The sequence below is a fragment of the Callorhinchus milii genome, unplaced genomic scaffold (assembly GCF_018977255.1).
Source record: "Callorhinchus milii isolate IMCB2004 unplaced genomic scaffold, IMCB_Cmil_1.0 Scaffold1, whole genome shotgun sequence".
NCBI lineage: Eukaryota > Metazoa > Chordata > Chondrichthyes > Chimaeriformes > Callorhinchidae > Callorhinchus > Callorhinchus milii.
Genome location: NW_024704742.1, coordinates 99116904 through 99137315, shown reverse-complemented (window position 1 = coordinate 99137315; position 20412 = coordinate 99116904). Strand labels below are relative to the sequence as shown.

The 20412-nt window shown below is 41.1% G+C and overlaps 2 protein-coding genes and 1 non-coding gene across 3 annotated transcripts; all 3 read left to right on the top strand.

The window, feature by feature from the left end:
* The first annotated feature begins 2286 nt into the window (after nt 1-2286).
* Nucleotides 2287-8178, top strand: LOC121852906 (testis-expressed protein 43-like). Its single transcript, XM_042346898.1, has 4 exons — nt 2287-2290; nt 2912-2963; nt 4419-4515; nt 7909-8178. Exons 1-4 carry the CDS (start codon nt 2287-2289, stop codon nt 8176-8178), a joined length of 423 nt encoding a protein of 140 aa, XP_042202832.1.
* Nucleotides 8179-11680: 3502 nt separating this feature from the next.
* On the top strand, nt 11681-11752 carry trnap-ugg. The gene has a single exon. It is a non-coding gene; the product is annotated as a tRNA-Pro (tRNA).
* Nucleotides 11753-15611: 3859 nt separating this feature from the next.
* jtb (jumping translocation breakpoint) lies at nt 15612-19995 on the top strand. The gene is made up of 4 exons (XM_042346892.1): nt 15612-15650; nt 16308-16391; nt 17809-17882; nt 19051-19995. The coding sequence occupies exons 1-4, from the start codon at nt 15612-15614 to the stop codon at nt 19205-19207; spliced, it is 354 nt and encodes a 117-aa protein (XP_042202826.1). The 3' UTR covers nt 19208-19995.
* Nucleotides 19996-20412: the final 417 nt, after the last annotated feature.

The following is a 20412-nucleotide window of genomic DNA, read 5'->3' as shown; positions in this document are numbered from 1 at the left end:
TAACATTTCTATGTCGTATACTATATTTGTAGGTGAACAAATCAGCCTATCACTCTATCCTGCTCCACCACCTCTCCTCTCACCTCAGCCTTCATGGTTCTGTCTTTGAATGGTCCAGATCATACCTCTCACACCATCTCCACAAATGGCTTCTCCTCTAGCCTCCGCACCATCTTGTGCGGAGTTCCTCAGGGCTCTGTCCTTGGTCCCCTCCTCTTCAATATCTATATGCTCCCTCTTGGTGACATCATCCACAGACATGGGGGTCAACTTCAGCATATATGCGGATGACACCCAACTCTACCTCTCTGCCTCTACCCTTGACTCCAGGACCACTGCTGTCCTCACAGAATGTCTTGTCAGATATCAAATCCTGGATGAGAGCTAACTTTCTACAGTTGAACGTCAAGAAGATGTTTCACATCGCAGGCCGCTGAGACCCTCATACATGCATTTATAACATCCAGGCTCGACAACCAAACTCCCTGCTTATCGGTCTCCCCAATGTTGTGATCCCGCTTATAATTTGAAATTGTGAATATATGTTAACCCATGTAGTCTAAAGAATTATTTTAATCAATGGTTAAGAGATGCTTATGATGATTAGCCACCATTAATGGTTAAAAATCATGATGTGACTAGAAAAATGTCAAGATGACTTGTTTACAATTGTTAAAGATGTTTGTCCATCTTTTAATTAGTGTTGTGTTAACGGTGAGGTAGCTGAAGATGTTTTCCTATAACAAATTCATGTTTTAATCATTAAAGTGGGTTAAAGTGTTCTATGACAATTCTGCAGACTATTTTTTATATATGAGATAATTGCTTCATGTATGTGAGAAAGAAAGATTGTTCATTCTTATCCTGCCTGTGGAAAATCGATTATAAAAGATGTATGACTGAACTATACTTTGTTCAGCTGAGGACAGAGCATATCAGGTGCTGTCCACACAAAAAGCCATCTTTCATGTGATGATATTAAGTGGTGAAGTCAATGTGTTGTCTTCAGAGTTAAAATCCGCCAGACTTAGACTATTCCATCATTTCATCAACTTTCGTTAACTCCAGCAATTTCAGGCAGAAGGAAACTACGGTAATTCCAGAACATCCGAAATCGATTGACAGGTAATGGGATGAGAAGAATAACAAAGTATAACGACTGTCGAGCAGAAATAGCAACATATAACAACTATCGAGAAGAATTAGCAATGTATCACAACTGTTGATTAAAGTGCACAGCTCAGCTGTACATCATTAAAATTCAACTCTGACTTTGTGATAAAAATACCCGAGCAAGATGTTTTGGGTCTGAATTAAGAGACTTTCCATTGATGCAAGACTGTTGCCTGCTGTTCGGGACATTCATCAACTGACTCCATCAAAGAAGATTTGTATGATTTATGGACTAAGCAATTATTGTTTCATTTACTTTGATACAGACATTTGTTTATGCTATTGACTTGTCTTTTGTATTGTGATATTTGAACATTTTAACAAACTTTACATTTCATAAAGTATAGAAATTTTCAAACATAAGTTGCTGAGTGTCTTTGGTTTCTCTGTTCTCTGGTCTTTATTAAAAGTGGGCTGAATAGAATAAGTGGGTTTTATTCTGTTCATTACCCTGAACCCAACAGTAACTCCTCCCTCAATAGGCTGCAGATCATCCAGAACTCTGCAGCCCGTGTTCTCTCCCGCACCAGGCTCCGCAACTCTAATAGCCCCATCCTCGCCCAAATCTACTGGCTTCCCATCACACAGAGGGTACAGTTCAAGATGCTGGCCCTCACCTTCAAAGCCCTCTATGGCCTCACTTCTCCCTACCTCTGTGACCTCCTAACACCCTACCAACCTGTCTGTTCTCTCCACTCGGTGGGCTCCGGCCTGTTTCACATACCCTGCCTTGCCTGTCCCAGCATTGGTGGTCAGGCCTTCAATACGTATGCTGTGTAATAAATCTGTTAATTTACAAGTTTTTTTTGCTTGAAAAAGAGAATGAAAATTGGAGGTATTTGAACAATTGCTGCCCTAGCAGATAGGGCTTTCCTAATGGACAAATATCATGAAACTTACCAGCATTTCACACTGGTAAGGTACGAGGTTATTATTGCCATAGAAATAATATCTAATTGTTGGTCATAGGTTTTAGCCCAATGAGATTACAAGATGTGCAAGCCTTATTGCTCAACAAGAGTCACCAATGAACTCTCTGCGAAGTTTGGAATAGTTGATTGAGTGATATCATAATTGTTGATAACTGAGTCATAATACAAAACAAACATAATCATGGGTATAATTCCTGTATTTGAATATCATACATCGCTTGGGACAGCCCTGCATTTATTTGCAGCAGTGAGACAGAATCTCAACCTTTGACGAGCCGTGAATGACAATGACAAACAATGTAGGAACCAGCACTGATCCCAAAATGTGAGCAGCTCTGTCATTTGGAGTCCTGTAGCTCAGTGTTTAGAGCACTCACCTCACAAACGAGAAGTCCTGGCTTCTATTTCCGGCAGGGCGAAATGTTGGGCAAGTTTCCTTATTCCACACGCCTTTGTTTAACCCCATTTTTAGTCGATTGGCTGATCACTTTTCTGGGGGGAATAATACTTTAAAAAAAAACAATAATAATAAAAAATTGGTCACTCAATCCACGACTGTTTGTGGGACACTGCTGTGCGCAATTGGCTGCCGCATTACACCCACAAAATATACAGTCAATTCACTTTACAATATATTCTGTGAAGCGCTTCGAGACGTCTCAAAGACATGATAAGGCGTTACATCAAATACAAGAATTATTTATCTATCATTTAAGGTGCCCGTATTGTGATTTGCATTTGGTTTATCATAATAAGATGGACATTCATGTTAAGGCCCCCTCCTCAGTAATATGGGCAAACTACAGTTTATTTTTCTTCTCCCTCTGTTACCTTTGATGTGCAATTGATTTTGCATCTGCAGCTTTCTGTGGCAATGATTCCACATTTTACAACCCTTTGTAAGGGAAATGAAGAGAAGGTGACCGAAGGCACGGTTGAAGAGGAAAGTCTTCAGTTATGATTTGCCGATGGGCAAAGACGGGGCAAGATGGAAGGATTGAGGCAAGGAGTTTCAAAAATACAGGGCATAGTGGCTGAAAGCTCTGCTGTCAATTGTGGAGCGGAGGGGACAAGGGATGTGGAGAAGCACCAAACTAGCTGAGCAAAGGTAGCAGGTACTGGAAAGTGGTTAGAGCCGATCGGAGAGGCAGGGAGGTTTAAAAGTGAGTGAGGATCTTGGAATGGAATTATTCTGCAACAGGGTACCAATGGACCCTGGTTGATGGAGATGCAGAGCCAGGTAGAGGTAAGGATAGGGCAGCAGAATCTTGGATCATTTGGATTTTGTCAATAGTGGAGCTGGGTAGACTGGCAAGGAACGCATTGGAAAAATTGAGTTGGGAGGTGACGAAAGCTTAGCTCTAACTTTAAGTTTATTTCTCCTTATTTTGAATCCATTGATGTGGATCCCCATAATGAGATTGTAGCGCTAACTATACCCCAGACAACCTACATTTCATAACAAATTCCGATTTTTTTGCAATTTAATTTTTGAGTCCTTTCTGTGTGCCTTATCATGGAGATGATGACAGTCAGTGTGTATGTCATTGAATCATGATGACATGATTGATCAATAATTGTGATGTAACCAGTGGTTGTTTATCGGGTGATAATTGAGTCAGTGACCATTATACATTGTATATTTTTTACCATTTGCTGATTTTGCCCAACGATTTTTCTCCATTCTCATGAAGATATTTTATTTCTTGTTCACTTATAGTAGGGTACGATTTCACATGGGCATGTAATCAGCCTGCAACATCTTATCCAAGTCCAAGTGGCCAAGATAATAAATCATATGAGGTTATTTGACCACGGGCATCATCCACAGCTAAACCTGATGCTGTCTGCACCTGACATCAATACCTAAAAAGAAGTGTCAGCATGGTTCACTGGATAGTGATGAGGAGCAAGAGGCTTCATTGATTTTACAAACACTGAGGACAATCGTAGTGCCACTGAGCCTCATCCAGAATAACAGATCAGCTGACTTCGGATATGCCAGAGTCAAAACCTGGAATATTCTGGGGCTATATGACTGAGTTTACTCACTAGATAAACTCGCTGGGCTATTGGGGTGGACTAAGTACATTCCATACATTCAATTCACACATTACTGAATTGCATTAGTTGAGGGGAAATATACACTGTGATGTGAGAATTATCAAAGCACAAATCACACATCTCCCCACCGACCCCCCACCACCAAACACACGCACACACTCCTCCCAAACGTTAATTTTTAGATACAGCCTTTTCAGGCAAAACTTGAACTGATTTTTCTTGGTTTTCTTTTTCCAGCTGCAGTTACAGCCACATGCCGATCTTCTCAGACATGCACCCATGTATTCCAAGGCTTTACGTGATGCCTTGGAAACATGACATGAAAAATAGGAAATTAATTTTGAAGGTATTATTATAAAGTGTGAATTTTTTGGATGATTGAGAGATCATTAATGCACCTTTGTTCTCCAAGAGGCTTGAGTAGGGAAACACAACGCTCATTGTATTTGCTTTGAGTTCTGTATGCTGAGTTAGCTTTTATCAGCCAGCCAGAAGTTTAGGTAACTTAAATTGGTCTTAGCACCATTAAGCCAGAGACAGGGGCTTGTACTCCAGAATCTCCAAATTCCACCTAAACTTAAACCTGTAAATATTAAAAGTTAAGTCTGTGCAAAATTTTGGAAAATTCTTAAATTGAGTCTTAATTTGGAAGCTAGTTTTCTGCAGTCCCTTGAAATACAATCAGCTTTCAAATTTCGATTAAATTTAAGAATGTTCCATAATTCTGTGTGATCTTAAATTTTAAGACAAAATGATAGTCTTTCAGGCTGACTAGTTGGAATTTCAGGCCTTGTGGTAATGTATGAGCAACAAACAAAATGGGTTTAGGGGTAATTTTAATTGACAAAAAACTCTTTAATAAAATTATGAAAGTAATACAGTAAACCTCACATAAATCATATTAATTGGGACCATCCATTTAATATGACTTATGCAAAGTATGAGTTATTTGAAAAGCGCTATCCAAATCAATCCCACTTCCCCGCTCTCTCCCCATAGCCCTGCAAACTTGTCCTCCCAAATAATTATCTACTTCTCTCTTGAAAGTTGTTATCAAATTGGCTTCCATCACCCTTTCAGGCAATGCATTCCAGATCTGAACAACTCTCTATGTGAAAAAAGTTCTCCTCACCTCCCGTCTGGTTCTTTTAACAACTATTTTAAATTGGTGCCCTCGGGTCACCAACACACCCGCCAGTAGAAATAGTTTCTCCTTGTTCACCCTATTGAATCCCCTCATAATTTTGAAAACTTCTGTTAAGTCTCCTCTTAACCTTCTCTGCTCCAAGGAGATTAATCCTAGCTTCTCTAGTCTCTCCTGATAACTGAAGTCCCTCATTCCTGGTACCATCCTGGTAAATCTCCTTTGCATCCTCCCCAATGCCTTGACATCTTTCCTAAAGTGTGGTGCCCAGAACTGAACACAGTTCTAGCTGAGGCCTAACCAGTGTTTTATAAAGAGTTCATCATAACTTCCTGACTTTTGTATTCTATGCCCCTATTTATAAAGCCTAGTATTCCATATGCTTTTTAACAGCTTTATCTACCTCTCCCCTTCAAAGATTTACTTATATGAACCCCCCGGTCTCTCTGTTCCTTCACCTCCTTTAAGATTGTACCATCAGCTTATATTGCCTCTCCTCATCCTTCCTCCTAAAATGCACCACTTTGCATTTCTCCACATTAAACTTCATCTGCCACGTGTCTGCCCATTTTACCAGTCTGTCTATATCTCTTTGCAGTCTGTTACTGTCCTCCTCACTGCTAACTACTTTTCCTAGCTTAGTATCATCTGCAAACTTGGAAATTGTACTCACTATACCCAAGTCCGGGTCATTTAAATAGATCAAAAAACAGCAGTGGTCCCAATACTGACCGCTGGGGGCACATCTGACACTTCCCTCCAGTCAGAAAAACAACCATTTGCTCTCTGCTTTTTGTCTTCACTCGGGGGCCCGGTGTTGTGATTATCTGTGTGTCTTTGTGTGTGTTTGTTTGTGAGTCTGTGTGTCTCTCTCTATGTTTGTGAGTGTTTGTGTGTATGTCTGTATCTCCCTCTCTCTGTCTGTGTGTGTGTGTGTCTCTCTCTCTGTGTCTGTGAGTGTGTGTGTCTCTCTCTATGTCTGTGAGTGTGTGTCTCTCTCTCTGTGTCTCCCTTTTTGGGCCTTGAGAGCGGCTGTAGCCTTGCTGGTGTCCCCCTACCCCACAAAAAAGGCCACCCAGTTTTTGTTAAAGAAGCAATTAATTTTTTTGCAACAATCGAATATGTGTTATCTCTTCATGTTTAGTTTTTAATGGCAAAAAAATGTAGGTTGGCTGTAAAATGTACCTCAATGATGAGGGAAATACGGTGGACGTTATTTACATGGATTTTAAAAAAGGCATTTGACACAGTACCGCATAAGAGATTAATAAAAAAAAATAGAGGCCCACGGTATTAAGGGGACAGTGGCAGTTTGGATTAAGAACTGGCTGAGTGACAGAAAGCAGAGGGTGGTGGTTAATGGGTGTTTCTCGAAATGGAAGGAGATGTGCAGCGGTGTCCCCCAGGGATCGGTATTGGGACTACTGCTCTTTCTAATATATATTAATGATCTGGACTTGGACATAGAGAGCACTATTTCCAAGTTTGCAGATGAAACAAAGTTAGGTAGGGTAGTAAATAGTGAGGAGGACTGTAACCAACTGCAAGCAGACATACACAGAATGGTGGAATGGGCTGACATGTGGCAGATGGATTTCAATGTGGATAAATATGAGGTGATACTCTTGTAGGAAAAATGATAGGAGGCAATATAGACTTGGTATCTCAATCTTAAGGGGGGTGAAGGTACAGAGAGATCTGGGTGTTCAAGTAAGTGAATCATTAAAGGTAGCGGGGCAGGTAGATAAGGCAGTAAAAAAGGCATTTGGTGTACTGAGCTTTATTAGTAGGGGCATAGAGTATAAGAGTAGGGAAGTTATGGTTAATCTATACAAAACACTGGTTAGGCCTCAGCTGGAGAACAGCGTCCAGTTCTGGGCACCTTACTTCAGGAAGGACATTAAGGCACTGGAAAGGGTGCAGAGGAGATTCACGAGAATGATACCAGGAATGGGGAACCTTAGCTATGAGGACAGGCTGGAGAAGTTAGGACTTTTCCCATTAGAGCAGAGAAGGTTACGCGGGGACTTGATAGAGGTCTTCAAGATCATGAAAGGTTTCGACAGGCTAGATAGGGAAAAGCTGTTTCCGCTGGTAGGTGTGTCTGTGACCCGTGGTCAAAAGAAATTTTTCACTCAGCGAGTTGTTCGAATTTGGAATGATCTGCCTGAAAGGGTAGTGAAGTCCAATTCGATAACAGCTTTTAAGAGAGAACTGGATAGGTATCTGGGGAAGACGGGTTTGCAGGGTTATGGGGAGAAAGCTGGTGATTGGGGTTAGTGAAAGTGACTTGCTCTGTCAAAGAGCCGGCACAGACTCGATGGGCCGAATGGCCTCTTTCTGTGCCATAACATTCTATGCATCTATGAATAGCACCAAACAACTCCCCACCATTTTCTGCAAAATCTGTCAAAACATCCCCACAATTTTCAAATCTCATCGCAATTTTTGGCAAATATTTCCACACTTTTCTATTGGCCCAGATTATGTCAAACTTGTATGGAATATAAACTCTTGAACAGGACTTGGGCAGATGTACAATTTAGGCGCTTACATGATTATACAGATCAGACTTATGCAGGTTTTATTGTACAGAAACTAGTACAGAAATCTAAATTAATTTTGTCTGATTTGCCGGAACTCTTTTCTCAGCATCAAGCACTTGCTAAGATACCTCATGACTTTACCGAGGAGAGCTTGTTCTGGTCGAAGCGTGAACGGCTTTGCCATGGACAGGACAGGAAATGCCTCGAAGATCAAATGAACCATTTGACCCCGGGAACAATTCTGCAACTACCTCTAAGCTCCCACATGTCCAAACACCGGAGCTTAGTGCTAACCCGTTGGGCCAGAGCTCGTTCATAGATACTAAGTTAACAATAACTGCAATTAAGTAATTTCTGTATTTCATTGCCAGTTTTAGGTATCTTACATGTAATAACGCCTAATTGAAGTATTCTCTTTGTTCCTTTTCTGTTAGTGAATAAAACCTGAACGCAACCAGAATAAAAACATTTAAATAGGAAGAGGTTATATATTTTTACATAACAACAACTTGGATTTATATAGCGCCCTCCACGCCAGACGCCATCTCAGAGCGCTTTACAGTTTAGGATCCTGGGACCAAGCCAGGGGGAGGGGGAGGAAGGTGACCAAAGGCGCGGTCGAAAAGAAAGGTCTTCAGCAGAGACCTGAAAATAGGAAGAGAGGGGACGAGGTGAAGGGAGTGAGGAAGGGAATTCCAGAGCCTCGGGGCATAGTGGCTGAAGTCATGGCCGCTGAGGGTGGAGCGGAGGACTCGGGGGACAAGGAGGAGGCCAGACCCGGAGGAACGAAGGCAACGGGTACTGTGCTGAGGATAGAGGATATCAGAGAGGTAGGGGGTGCAGAGGAGTGCAGGAACTTGAATACGAGGTGAGGATCTTGAAATTGATCCTCTCTGGGACAGGCAGCCAGTGCAGTCTGGCAAGGACTGGGGTGATCGGGGAGCGGAGTCTCATGCGGGTGGGAATGCGGGCGGCAGAGTTCCGAATGAGTTGGATTTTATGGATGGTAATGGATGGGAGACCGGCGAGGAGGCCGTTAGAGTAGTCCAGCCAAGAGATGACAAAGGCATGGACCCGGGTTTCAGCGGCTTTCGGAGAGAGGTATTGGTGGAGACGGGCGATGCGTCGGAGGTGGAAGAAAGCGGTGCTGGTGAGGGACTGGATTTGGGGGAGGAAGGATAATTGAGGGTCGAACCTGACACCTAGGTTGCGTACAGGTTCGGGGGAGAGTTTTAGGGGGAGGTCGGGTAGGTGGAGGCCGTGAGAACCGTGAGATTTCAGACGTTGACGAAAGCCAAAGAGTATGGCTTACATCTTGTCAACGTTCAGCTGAAGGAAGTTTGCGCCCATCCAGCTCCTGAGGTCTGACAGGCAGCCTGACAGAACATCAGGGGACTGGGGGTCGCAAAGAGAGGTGGAAAAGTAAAGCTGGGTGTCATCTACATACATGTGGAAATATATGCCATGTCTGCGGATGACATCCCAAGAGGGAGCATGTAGATCAGAAAGAGAAGGGGGCCAAGGATGGATCCTTGGGGTACCCCACAGGTGACCTGGTGAGAGCGGAAGGAGAAGCCGTTTATGCAGATGTACTGCTTGCGGTTTGTGAGATAGGATTCACATAGAGGTTCGACGATATCCCAGTGAACACAGTGTGAGTTCTACATATGAAAAAAAAATTCAGAATAATGGGGGTATTTCTTGTTGGTGAAATAAGGGTGGCGTGTTATGTTTTGTCAATTCTGACAAAGGGTGTTTGAATAGTATCCTTTCAAATGGACACATCACAGGGCAGCATGTATAAAATGCAAAAGTGCAATTCTGGTGTTATCTCAGCGAGGTCATTTTGTTTTGGAGATAATGCTTTCACGTTACTGAGGTAATGCTAAACTTACATAAATCATTAGTTGGACCTCAGTTAGAATATTGTGTCCAGTATTGGTCACCACAGTTTAGGAAAGACGTCAAGGCGTTAGAGGGGGGGCAGAGGAGATTTATTAGGATGATGTGATTGGCCCGATGAGTGGAGACTGGTGGAAATGGGACTTTTTCGATGGCATGAAGAAGTTTAAGGGGTGACATCATAGAGGCCTTTAAAATTATGAGGGGTGTTGATAGAGTCAATATGGAGAAATGATTTGCACTGACCAGTGAGTTAGTACTTTCACCCACAAAATATATAATCAATTCACTTTACAGTATATTCTGTGAAACGTTTTGAGATGTGTCATATCTATATTGGCTTTCAAGAAGGAACTAGACAGTTACTTTAAGAAGAGTCAGCTCCAGGGGTATGGGGAAAGGCCAGGTAAATGGATCTGAAAGGGTTGTCTTTGAGGGCACCGACATGGACAAGATGGGCCGAATGCCCTTCTTCTGTGTCATAAATTTCTGTGGAGTCCATTACCTTAGTGGTTAGAGAACTCGCCTTGCAAGCGAGAGGACATGGGTTCAATTCCCAGCAGGGCAAAACGTTGGGCAAGTTTCCTTATTTCACAAGCCTCTGTTTATCTAGCAGTAAGTAGGACCAGGTAGTTAGTCAATTGGCAGATCACATTTCCGAGCTAATAATCCCTCCATAATAATAATAATTTGGTCACTCAATTCACGACTGTGTGCTGTGCACAATTGGCTACTATGTTTCGCTCACAAAACATACAGTCAATTCTTCTTGTCGTGCAAATTCATTCACTGTTTTGAAGTATATAAATGATGGCATTTATAGTTGCCATTTAGCTTGTTTGTAGGCTATCACTAATCATAGACAGACTAAAAAAAAATCAAAGCACAAGAGATATAAACCTTATCCTAAAGAAATCTATATTTTTCGCTAAAGAAATCAGTGGTTTGCGGATTCACGTACAAAAATCCACATGATCAAGACCAAATTTTCTGCAATCATAATTAATGTAATCTGGTCTGATATTTTTCTGGATCAGCTAATGAAAGAAATCCTGGTGATGTTTTGGGGCTATGTTTACACTCGCAGACACAAATTGGCCACAAAATATACAATCAATCCATTTTGCATGAAGCGCTTTGAGACGTCTCAACAACATGAAAATGTAATTTGTATTGTATTGTGATAAGACGCAAGGATTATTATTGTCCTGCTTGTGAATGTTTATAGGAACACCCAAAAATAAAAAATCAGAACATGGTAAAAGAGAAAGCAATCACAGTATAAAGCAAAACGTAAGTTATTATTTACATTAATAATAATAATCCTTGCATTTGATTTAGCACTTTTCACGTCTTCTAGTCTCAGAGCCCTTCACAGAATAGACTGTAATGTGAATTGACTGTATATTTGTGGGCAAAATTATTGATATTATTGATATTTTATGAATAATAAATGTAAAACATTTAGATATCAATATTGTTTACATATTTGCAGTGCCACTTGCTGCTTGTTTGATCCTTACGATCGGTGGCAGCAAAGCTCTTACCTCCACAGTGTGATAAACCGAGTTGTCATTTTATTCAGTGCTGCTGCTCCCGATCATTCTATTTATCTCATGTTTTGTACGTGATGTAAGCGTTTATTGATTTTACTGAAAGATCACAAGAACTATTTTTTTGTCCATCTCTAGAACCTCTACCACAAACAAACATTTTTTCTTCAGTCCAAAGTTCAAAGATTGAGTTCTTCCCAAAAATGCCAGTACTGAAAGTAAACCGATGTGGGTAAAAATTCCCACTGGGTCCATGTCGACTCTATTGTCTATATCGTTAAACTGACACTCCAATGAGGTGGTGGGAGTGTGCTGCATTGTTGGAGGTCCTGTCTTGCTCCGCCACTGTCAAGCGCTCTGCGTTGCAGTCCTGTAGCTCAGTGGTTAGAGCACTCGCTTTGGAAGCGAGAGACCTGAGTTCAATTCCAGGCAGGGCGAAACCTTGGGCAAATTTCCTTACTCCACACACCTAATAATAATCCCTCCAAAAAAACAAAACAATAATAAATTGGTCATTTTCAATCCACGACTGCTTGTGAGACATTGCTGTGCACAATTGGCTGCCGCGTTCGCCCACAAATATACAGTCAATTCACTTTACAGTATTCTGTGAAGCGCTTTGGGACGTCCTCCCGACGTGAAAAGCGCTATATCAAATGCAAGGATTATTATTATAATCTGTGAAGCGATTTGAGACGTCCCCAAGTCGTGATAAAGCTCTATATCAAATGCAAGGATAATTATCACTATTATTAATAAGCAGCTCAAAGCCCAGCATTGCCCTGTAGAGAGCATTGCAGCTCCCACGTGAGCAGCGCGTGCCCAGCCAGCGCTGAGTGACTGACAGCCCCTGTGGGGGGGCGGGGCCACACCCGCTCCATTGTCTGCCGCGCAACTCAGCATCTTAGCCACGCCCCTGGCCACGCCGGGCTCGCCTCCACGTCACTGGCTCACGGGGGGGGGGGGGGCGTTCAGAGCCACGCGGTTGGTCCGGCGGGATGTCCATCAGCCGGCATCCGCCCCGCCCTCGGAGCGCTTCCGGTGAGTGACGTCAGAGATCCGGTCGCGTTGTCCGGGGTGATTCGAACCTGAGAGAGACACAGACAGGAAAGAGATCAGAGAGACATAATACACAGACAATAACACACACAAAGATACCCACATACACACACCAGACAATAGAGACACACAGTCACAGGTACATGTCCCCTTGTATAGATAGACACACACACACAGTGACTCTGACACAGGGCCTAGGACAGAGAGAGAGAGAGAGACAGAGAGAGAGAGAAACAGAGAGAGAGAGAGACAGACAGAGAGAGAAACAGACAGACACAGAGAGAGAAACAGAGAGACAGAGAGAGAAACAGACAGACAGACGGACGGAGCGACATAGACACAGAGCCTAGGACAGAGCATGATTCAGTCAGACACAGCCTAGGACAACAGGAGACTTAGAGAGACAGACAGAGACACAGAGCCTGGCCAAGTCAGAGTCAGAGAGACACATATGACAGCGTAGGATGCAATGAACGAGGTAGACAATCCGTAATTGGTGTCAGATGTAGGGTTAATGCAATCTAAGTTTAAGGTTTCGGTAATTTACTTCTGGTTTATAATAATTCTTGCATTTGATATAGGGTCTTATCACGTCTTTGAAACATCTCAAACCGCCTTCATAGACTGTACCGTAAAGTGGAGTGATCGTATTTTGTGGGAAAAACGTGGCAACCAATTGCACACAGCAGTGGCCCATAAATAGTCGTGGATTGAGCGACCAAATTATTTTTTCGAAGGGATTATTACCCTCGGAAAACTGATCCACTAATCAACAAACAACCGGGATCCTACTTACTGCTCGGTAAACAGAGGCTTGTGTGTGGAGTAAGGACTTGCGTGAGGTAATATATTCTGTGAAGTGCTTTGAACGTCTCAATGGCACAATAAGGCCATATGATAAAATATTATAATACTTACATTCGATATCGCTCCTTTGACAATATGAAACATCTGATTTAGGCTTCGGCTTTATAGTTCACTCCTAGGTATCGCTAGAAGAAGCTTTCTAACGTTTTTGATGATTTTATTAACCAAATACATCAAAAACATTTGACTTTTTCAACCAATGAGGTTGCTAAAAATTCATCTTTTTATTGCAGTATCTCTGAGAGGCCACGTTGGGGAAGCAAAAAAAGAGAAAATGTGGCAGAAGTTGGAGTTTGTGTCCGTATTGGCATATCTATCCACTTTTTGGAGCATGTTCACATTACTCAGGTAAAATAAGCATTATTGAGATGTCTCGACAACATTTGATATAGCACATGATAAAGTGCTATATCAAATGCAAGGATTATTATTATTGCATTGTTTGGCAAGCTTTCTGCTGCTTGTCCAACTAGGACCACGCTACCTGTTGACTTGCAGGGTTAACATAAGCCAAATGGGAAGAATTGTGTGCTCTTGCAAATTCTGCTGATGAGCCAGGCGAGCTGGTCTGTGCCACCTTCCTCCTATCTACAGCTAATATAGGTAGCATATTAAATCGTTTAATACAATGCACCATTCTGGGTACTCCCAATTTTTTTTAAAAAAGCATTTAATAATAATAATTATCTTTCCATTTGATGTAACGCTGTATCACATTATTGAGAATTCTCAAAGTGCTTCACAGAATATACTGTAAAGTGAATTGACTGTATATTTTCTGGGCGAAATGCTGAAGCCAGTTGCGCACAGCAGTGTCGCACAAACAGATGTTGACTGAGTATTCAAATTATTTATTTATTTGTTGGAATAAATTATTAATCCCCCTGGAAAGCAATCGACTAACAACTGGGTTCCTACTTACTGATAAAACAACAACAACTTGCACTTATATAGCACCCTCCATGCAGGGTAGCGTCACACAGAGTGCTTAAAAGTGGCGGAGCCTAACTCTGGGGAGAGGGGAGGAGGCTATAAGCATGGTCGAACAGGAAAGTTTTCAGATGGGGAGAGGGGGGGGGGCAAGGTGGAGGGATTGAGGGAGAGTGTTCCAGAGGTTGGGGGATTAGCGACTGAAAGCACGACCTCTAATGGTGGGGCGGAGAGTGCAAAGGACGCGCAGGAGGCCGGTGCAAGTCGAGCGGAGGTGCTGGGAGGTGGATTGGGGAGTGAGAAGGTCGGAAAGGTAGGGAGGTGCCAGTGAGTGAATGGATTTGAACACGAGCGTGAGAATCTTGAAGTCAATCCGTTCGGGGATGGGGAGCCAGTGGAGCCTGGCCAGAACTGGTGAGATGTGGGTACGGAGTTTGGTCCGGGTAGTATGCGGGCAGCAGAGTTTTGAATGAGCTGGATCTTGTGATTGGTGGAGCTGGGGAGACCGGCGAGGAGTACATTTGAGTAATCCAGGCGGGAGGTGACAAATGCATTGCCGAGGGTTTTGGCTGTATTTGGGGTAAGGTATGGTCGGAGTTGGGCAATGTGACGGAGGTGGAAGATAGCGGTCCTAGTCAGGGACCAGATGTGGAGGACGAAGGACAGTTGGGGGTGGAACCGAATGCCTAGGTTGCGTACTGGTTCGATGATTCTGAGGGAGAGCCCAGGGAGGTTGAGGAGTTTAGATCCACAGAAGTGAAGACATTGACGGGAGCCAAGGAGTATGGCTTCCGTCTTGTCCATATTCAGCTGCAGGAAGTTTACACTCATCCAGGCCATGATGTCTACCAGACAAGCTGATAGAACATCGGCGGACCTGGAGTTGATCTGGAAGAGGCAAAGTAGAATTGTGTGTCATCCGTCTACATGTTTACCTCATGTCTGCGGATGACATCACCCAGAAGGAGCATATAGATTAGTAGAAGAAGGGGCGGTTGGTTAAGTAGGACTCGAACCATGCAAGTGCGTTCCCACTAAGGTAGATGAGGGAGGAGAGCCTATGGTCCTCCGTGGTCTGCCGTGGTCGACTGTGTCAAACGTGGCAGAGAGATCCAGGAGGACGAGGAGGCAGAGGGAGCCCTGGTCACAGATAGAGAGGACTTCGTTTGTGACTTTGACAAGCGCTGTCTCTATGATGTGGGTAAAAACCAGACTGCAGGAGCTCGAGGAGGGAGAGGTTTGATCGAAGTTGACCTGCAACAATGCCTTCCTGGACTTTGGCAAGGAAGGGTAGGCTGGAAATGGGACAGTAGTGTGAGAGATTAGAGGGATTGAGGGTGGTTTTTTTGAGAAGGGGTGTGATAACAGTGGTTTTCAGGGGCTGTAGAACACAGCCTGAGGAGAGAGACTGGTTGACCGTGTTGGCCAGCAGTGGGGAGAGATGGGGAAGTTCAGTGACCTGCAGCTGGATGGGGAGGGGGTCAGGTGGCAGTGGTGAACTTCATCCGGGTGATTGTGGTTGAGAGGAAGGAGAGAGAAATGGGGGCAAAAAAATGTAAGGAGGGGGGAATAGCTGGAGCAGTGGCGGAGAGAGAAGGCAGTGTGGATAGTCTGGGTAGGGTGGAAGGGGACATCGTGGGGGCCGACAATGCAGCCAAGTGAATGTTTTCAAATTTTGAGGCAATTTTTGATAGATAAAACAGGTGTGTGGAATAAGGAAATTTGCCTACGGTTTTGCCCACCCGGGAATTTATAATAGTTATGCAATTTTATAAGTTAAAAACAAGTTCCATAAAACTTAAGAAAAACAAATAAATGGTCGGCTTGCCTAAGTGTTTATATTTAGTTGAACTTTCTGTATGTATCATTTTAGGTTATGTGAAGCAGCACCACCGCAATCACAAATAAACACTTGTAAGTACTCTGAATGGTCAGATATAAAACCATGCTTTTCAAACCAGAAAATGCGTAGAAACAGAGGATGTTGAAATGCAGAATCATAGTTGTTGTTGAATTTTTTTTATTTTCAACATTAGCATGTCATGGTTACAAAATACTGCTGCAAATAACATTTGACACATTTTAGTTCATGGAAAAAAATGTTACAGTTTTGTTTTTGTTTTTCTTAACTAAACAGCAAGTTCTTTGCCCAAGACCTTGCTGGGAAACAGATGAGTATAGCATCATAAGAGAGTGCACTGAATGCTCTGATCATGAGAAGGTACTGTACGAATAACAACATTTCTACAGTGTATTATTGCAGAATTTATTTTAGGACTAAATTAGCCGTTAAGTTGTGAAAGCATGTTCACAATAATGTTATTTTCTTTGGTCCTGTATTTGGTATTTGTGAGTTTTAACACTGATGGGTAGAAGCTACTGCTTTATAACAACTTGTTAAGAGGTGCAGACAAGCAGCACAATGCAAGTCTCGCCAGCTTTCTTCACATGAAGTTTCATATTTATTGTGTACTTCTTAACCTATGCCTTACAATCTGAAGATCTCAGTGGAGAGTTATTGTTGAGCATTTCCAAATTGGTCCTTGGTTGGGATGCTATTGGTTGGATTCTGACCCGGTGTTAAGGGAATGTCTAATGAGCCAAGCTGATTCTTAATGTATCCTCAATTTTGTTGTATTGATTGGCACTTTGTATGATAGTTGTGGCCATCGATAATATTTGGGCTTATAAATAAAATGGAAGTAGGCATGTTTTCATGACTAATTGCACCATTAGAAATTTAATGTATAATAAATTAATAAAAGAATAAAAATAGAAATATATATTGAATTGCTTTAAATGTCAGTGCCTTGGGACATGAAAGGCATTCTATGAATGCAATTTGTTGTTGTTCTTTAAACCCAGCTTCACAACACCCACAATATATTCTATAAAGAAGATATTTATAATTAATTCAGTGAACTAATATTATCTAATGGACATGTTACCTGCTGTTTGCTGTGGTAAGTTCTATAATATTGCAACATTTCCAATACTTAACAGCGCATCACAGAATTAATATGTTATCATTGCAATTCATTTACTGGCCAGAGGGTGACATTAGTAACACAGATAATGTAAATTTATTGGCAGTAAAACAATTTCAGTATAATGACCAGACCTGGAGGAATAGGTTTGAGTTTGCAGTTATTTTTGACAGCTGGCCACTGCTGAAAAAATAGATTTTGTACCACAATTCCCAATAAAACATATTTGAGTGAATTTGAAGTTTGCGCTTTCCAACTGTTAATTAGTTAGGAAATTCTAATTAGTAAAGAATAACCATTTGGACATGGTAACAAAATAACTATTTGCACTTTGGAATTGTACCCCAGCATGTTATTATCAAATGCAAGGATTATTGCAAATTATTGCATTAATCATTATCTTCAGTAGAAGAGGCAAGGTTATATTTCCTGAGCCAAACTGACACTGTACCAAGAAAAAGGCCACCAGTGGAAGATGAGCATTTTTTTCACATAAGATGATTCTCTTTTTTTTCTCCTACTTCTCTCCTGATTTATAATTTATGCTGGGGTATAGTTCCTTGAATTCCAAGCCTATTATATTATCATGTGCAAGTTTAGACAGTGAAAGTTGACATATTAATCCTTAATTTGTGTTTTATCTTTCTGCAGACAATGCATATTGAATGTACTTTAACTGGATTTGTGGAAGAAATAAAGTGTGTATCTGACCAAAGATACAGGAGGTGAGGCACCATCCTGGTTCTTTCAGTTCAGTTTGTATTTTCTGCTTGGAATGTATTCTTTGCATTTACTGGCACTTTTTTTTAAAATTGCAAATTGTTTAGCTGTTTGAGTTTATTGCTAACAACCTAAGTGGACATATTTGTGGATATGAATTTGTTTCATGGGAGAGAGATAAAGAAGAAGAAAATGTCAGTATGTTAACTTGTTGGCTAATAATTAGACCTAAATGCAAATTTTCCAATTCCTATCCTGTCTGTCTTGCTTCCAATATAGTGGTGTCAACTTGGAAGATTTGGTATAATTTAACCCTGGGGCTATGCTTTTGATCTTGCTGGCTATAGATTTGATCTTGCTAGCTATGGAGAGTTCAGAGTGTTCAAATATGTCCCTGTCATCCTACAGCTCAGATGAACAACCCATCATCCTCATCCTTGTATTTATGTCAAGAATTGCAGAGTGCTCCAAACATAAAGCTAGAGCCAGAATCTCATTCTAACATACTGAAATATACAATTTTATTGGTATTGCTGGAATTTCAGGTTTCTGTCAATATATGTGACTTTAGTATGTTTGCTTATACTAGTTGTAAACTTCATTCTTAAAATTCTGTTTGTTAGAATCATGAAAGGAATTTGTATAAATCCAATGATTGCTGATATCAGCAATGCAAGTACAGTAAATAGAAATTAGGTTATCTAGCTTTGTTACAGTCATGTAATAAAATAATTATTAATAATAACGCAAATATTTGGGTCTTTGCCTAAGGTGCATTTTTGCTTTATATGACTATCTTCGTCATTCATAAAAGCATCTGATATAAATAGCCTACATAAGGTGCTAAACCGACAAATGCTAATTCTAAATTTCACTCTTGAGGATCCCTCAAATAGACTTCCTTCTATGATCACTTTCATCACTGAAGTACAAAAATGTGTTTCACTCAACTGTATTGTTTATCTTCTGTGTTCTTCTAAAATATTGAATGCATCTTTGAAACCTTGCATCACGGCCTGCCATTACATGAATCGTCAAACTAACCCAGCTTTTTGATTTTTGTTTCACCTTATGTGGTTGAATGTAGTAGGAAATTACCTTTTTCCCAGAGAAGCATTTTTAATGTTGATTTTTTTTGACGATAGATAACTCTTGTTTTTTTTCTCTTACCAGCTGTCATTCAGTTGAAATGGAGGAACTGAAGTTTTGGAAGTTCGAAGGAGTTATGTTTTTAGTGGGGATAGTGTTTAGTATCATTGTTGTGTTCCGACAGAGAATCCTAGACAGGCGAGCAGAAAAAAAGGTTCTCCAGCAGCTTGGGGTGATTTAATTTTACAACTAGATTTCCTGGACAGCAGTGGGTTTTAGAAGAGAGACTCCAGGTTACATACTGAATTGTTTTCAAATGGCAGTCAGTATTGATGAATATTAACATTTTCCATTTCACCCAGCACATTGCAGGGAATGAAATATAGTATGCACCTTTGATACCTGAAGTTAAAATAGATTTCAAGATGACTGAGGCAATGTTGAGATGCAGATAGAATATTCCGAGTGTTGTGAAGGATATATTTTCACTGTGCATAATATTTATACAGAGAAGTACTGGGTAGTTTACACTATACACTCAAACTTGTATATATGTTGAAGATGAATTAAATGGAGGGAAATCGTCCTGTTCCTAAAAGATTATATTTGAAGCAATGTACCTTTTTATGACATTTTATTGCTGTATTTTCCACTTCTATGAATTGTAATAATTCTTACACTGGGTCTGCTACATAGATTTGAATGTACACTTTTTACACTTTGCAAACAACATATTTGGCACTGAATTTGCCATTTCTATTTTCATTACAAAAAGGTATAAATATTGTATTAAAATCCAAATTTGAGTGCATTTAAAATGGTGTGTCTGCTAGTTTTTTGTACTAAAGCCTGTAAAGGGTAAGATTGGAGTCTGTGAGATTTGCAGAAGGATTTGTAAGTTGCTCATTCTGCAGGTAACCAGATGTGTCTTGTTGTATCTCTACTGAAACATTGATCTGATGGGTTAGGTACAATCTACCTGCAGGTTACAATTATGTAGAAATATTAAAATTCCTTGCATTTGAAAAAGTGCCTTTCATGTCGTAAAAATGTTTCAAAGCGCTTCAAAGGATATACTGTAATTTGTAGTGATATCTGTAAGCAAAAGCAACAGTTAATATGCGCACAGTGAAGTGAATGACAAATATACAATATTAGATAATAGAGTAGCAAAACAGCAATTTTGTTACTGGAAAAAAGCATGGAATTTAGATCTAACAGTGTAACAGGCAATTGCCCTCTTCCAATCTGTTCATTTGGCTACATTCACCCTGTGAAGGACAAAACAAATCCTTCATAGTTGATTAGTTCAAGAGTTGAATCGTTTAATTTTTATTGTACTGTTATACAGGTGGAGTTTCTTTGACTACTTGAGTTGTGCTGGGGTGCAGTTGGAGAGGTATTGATTTCCCCTCCAGTATCTCACCCCAGTCACCATTTTTGACT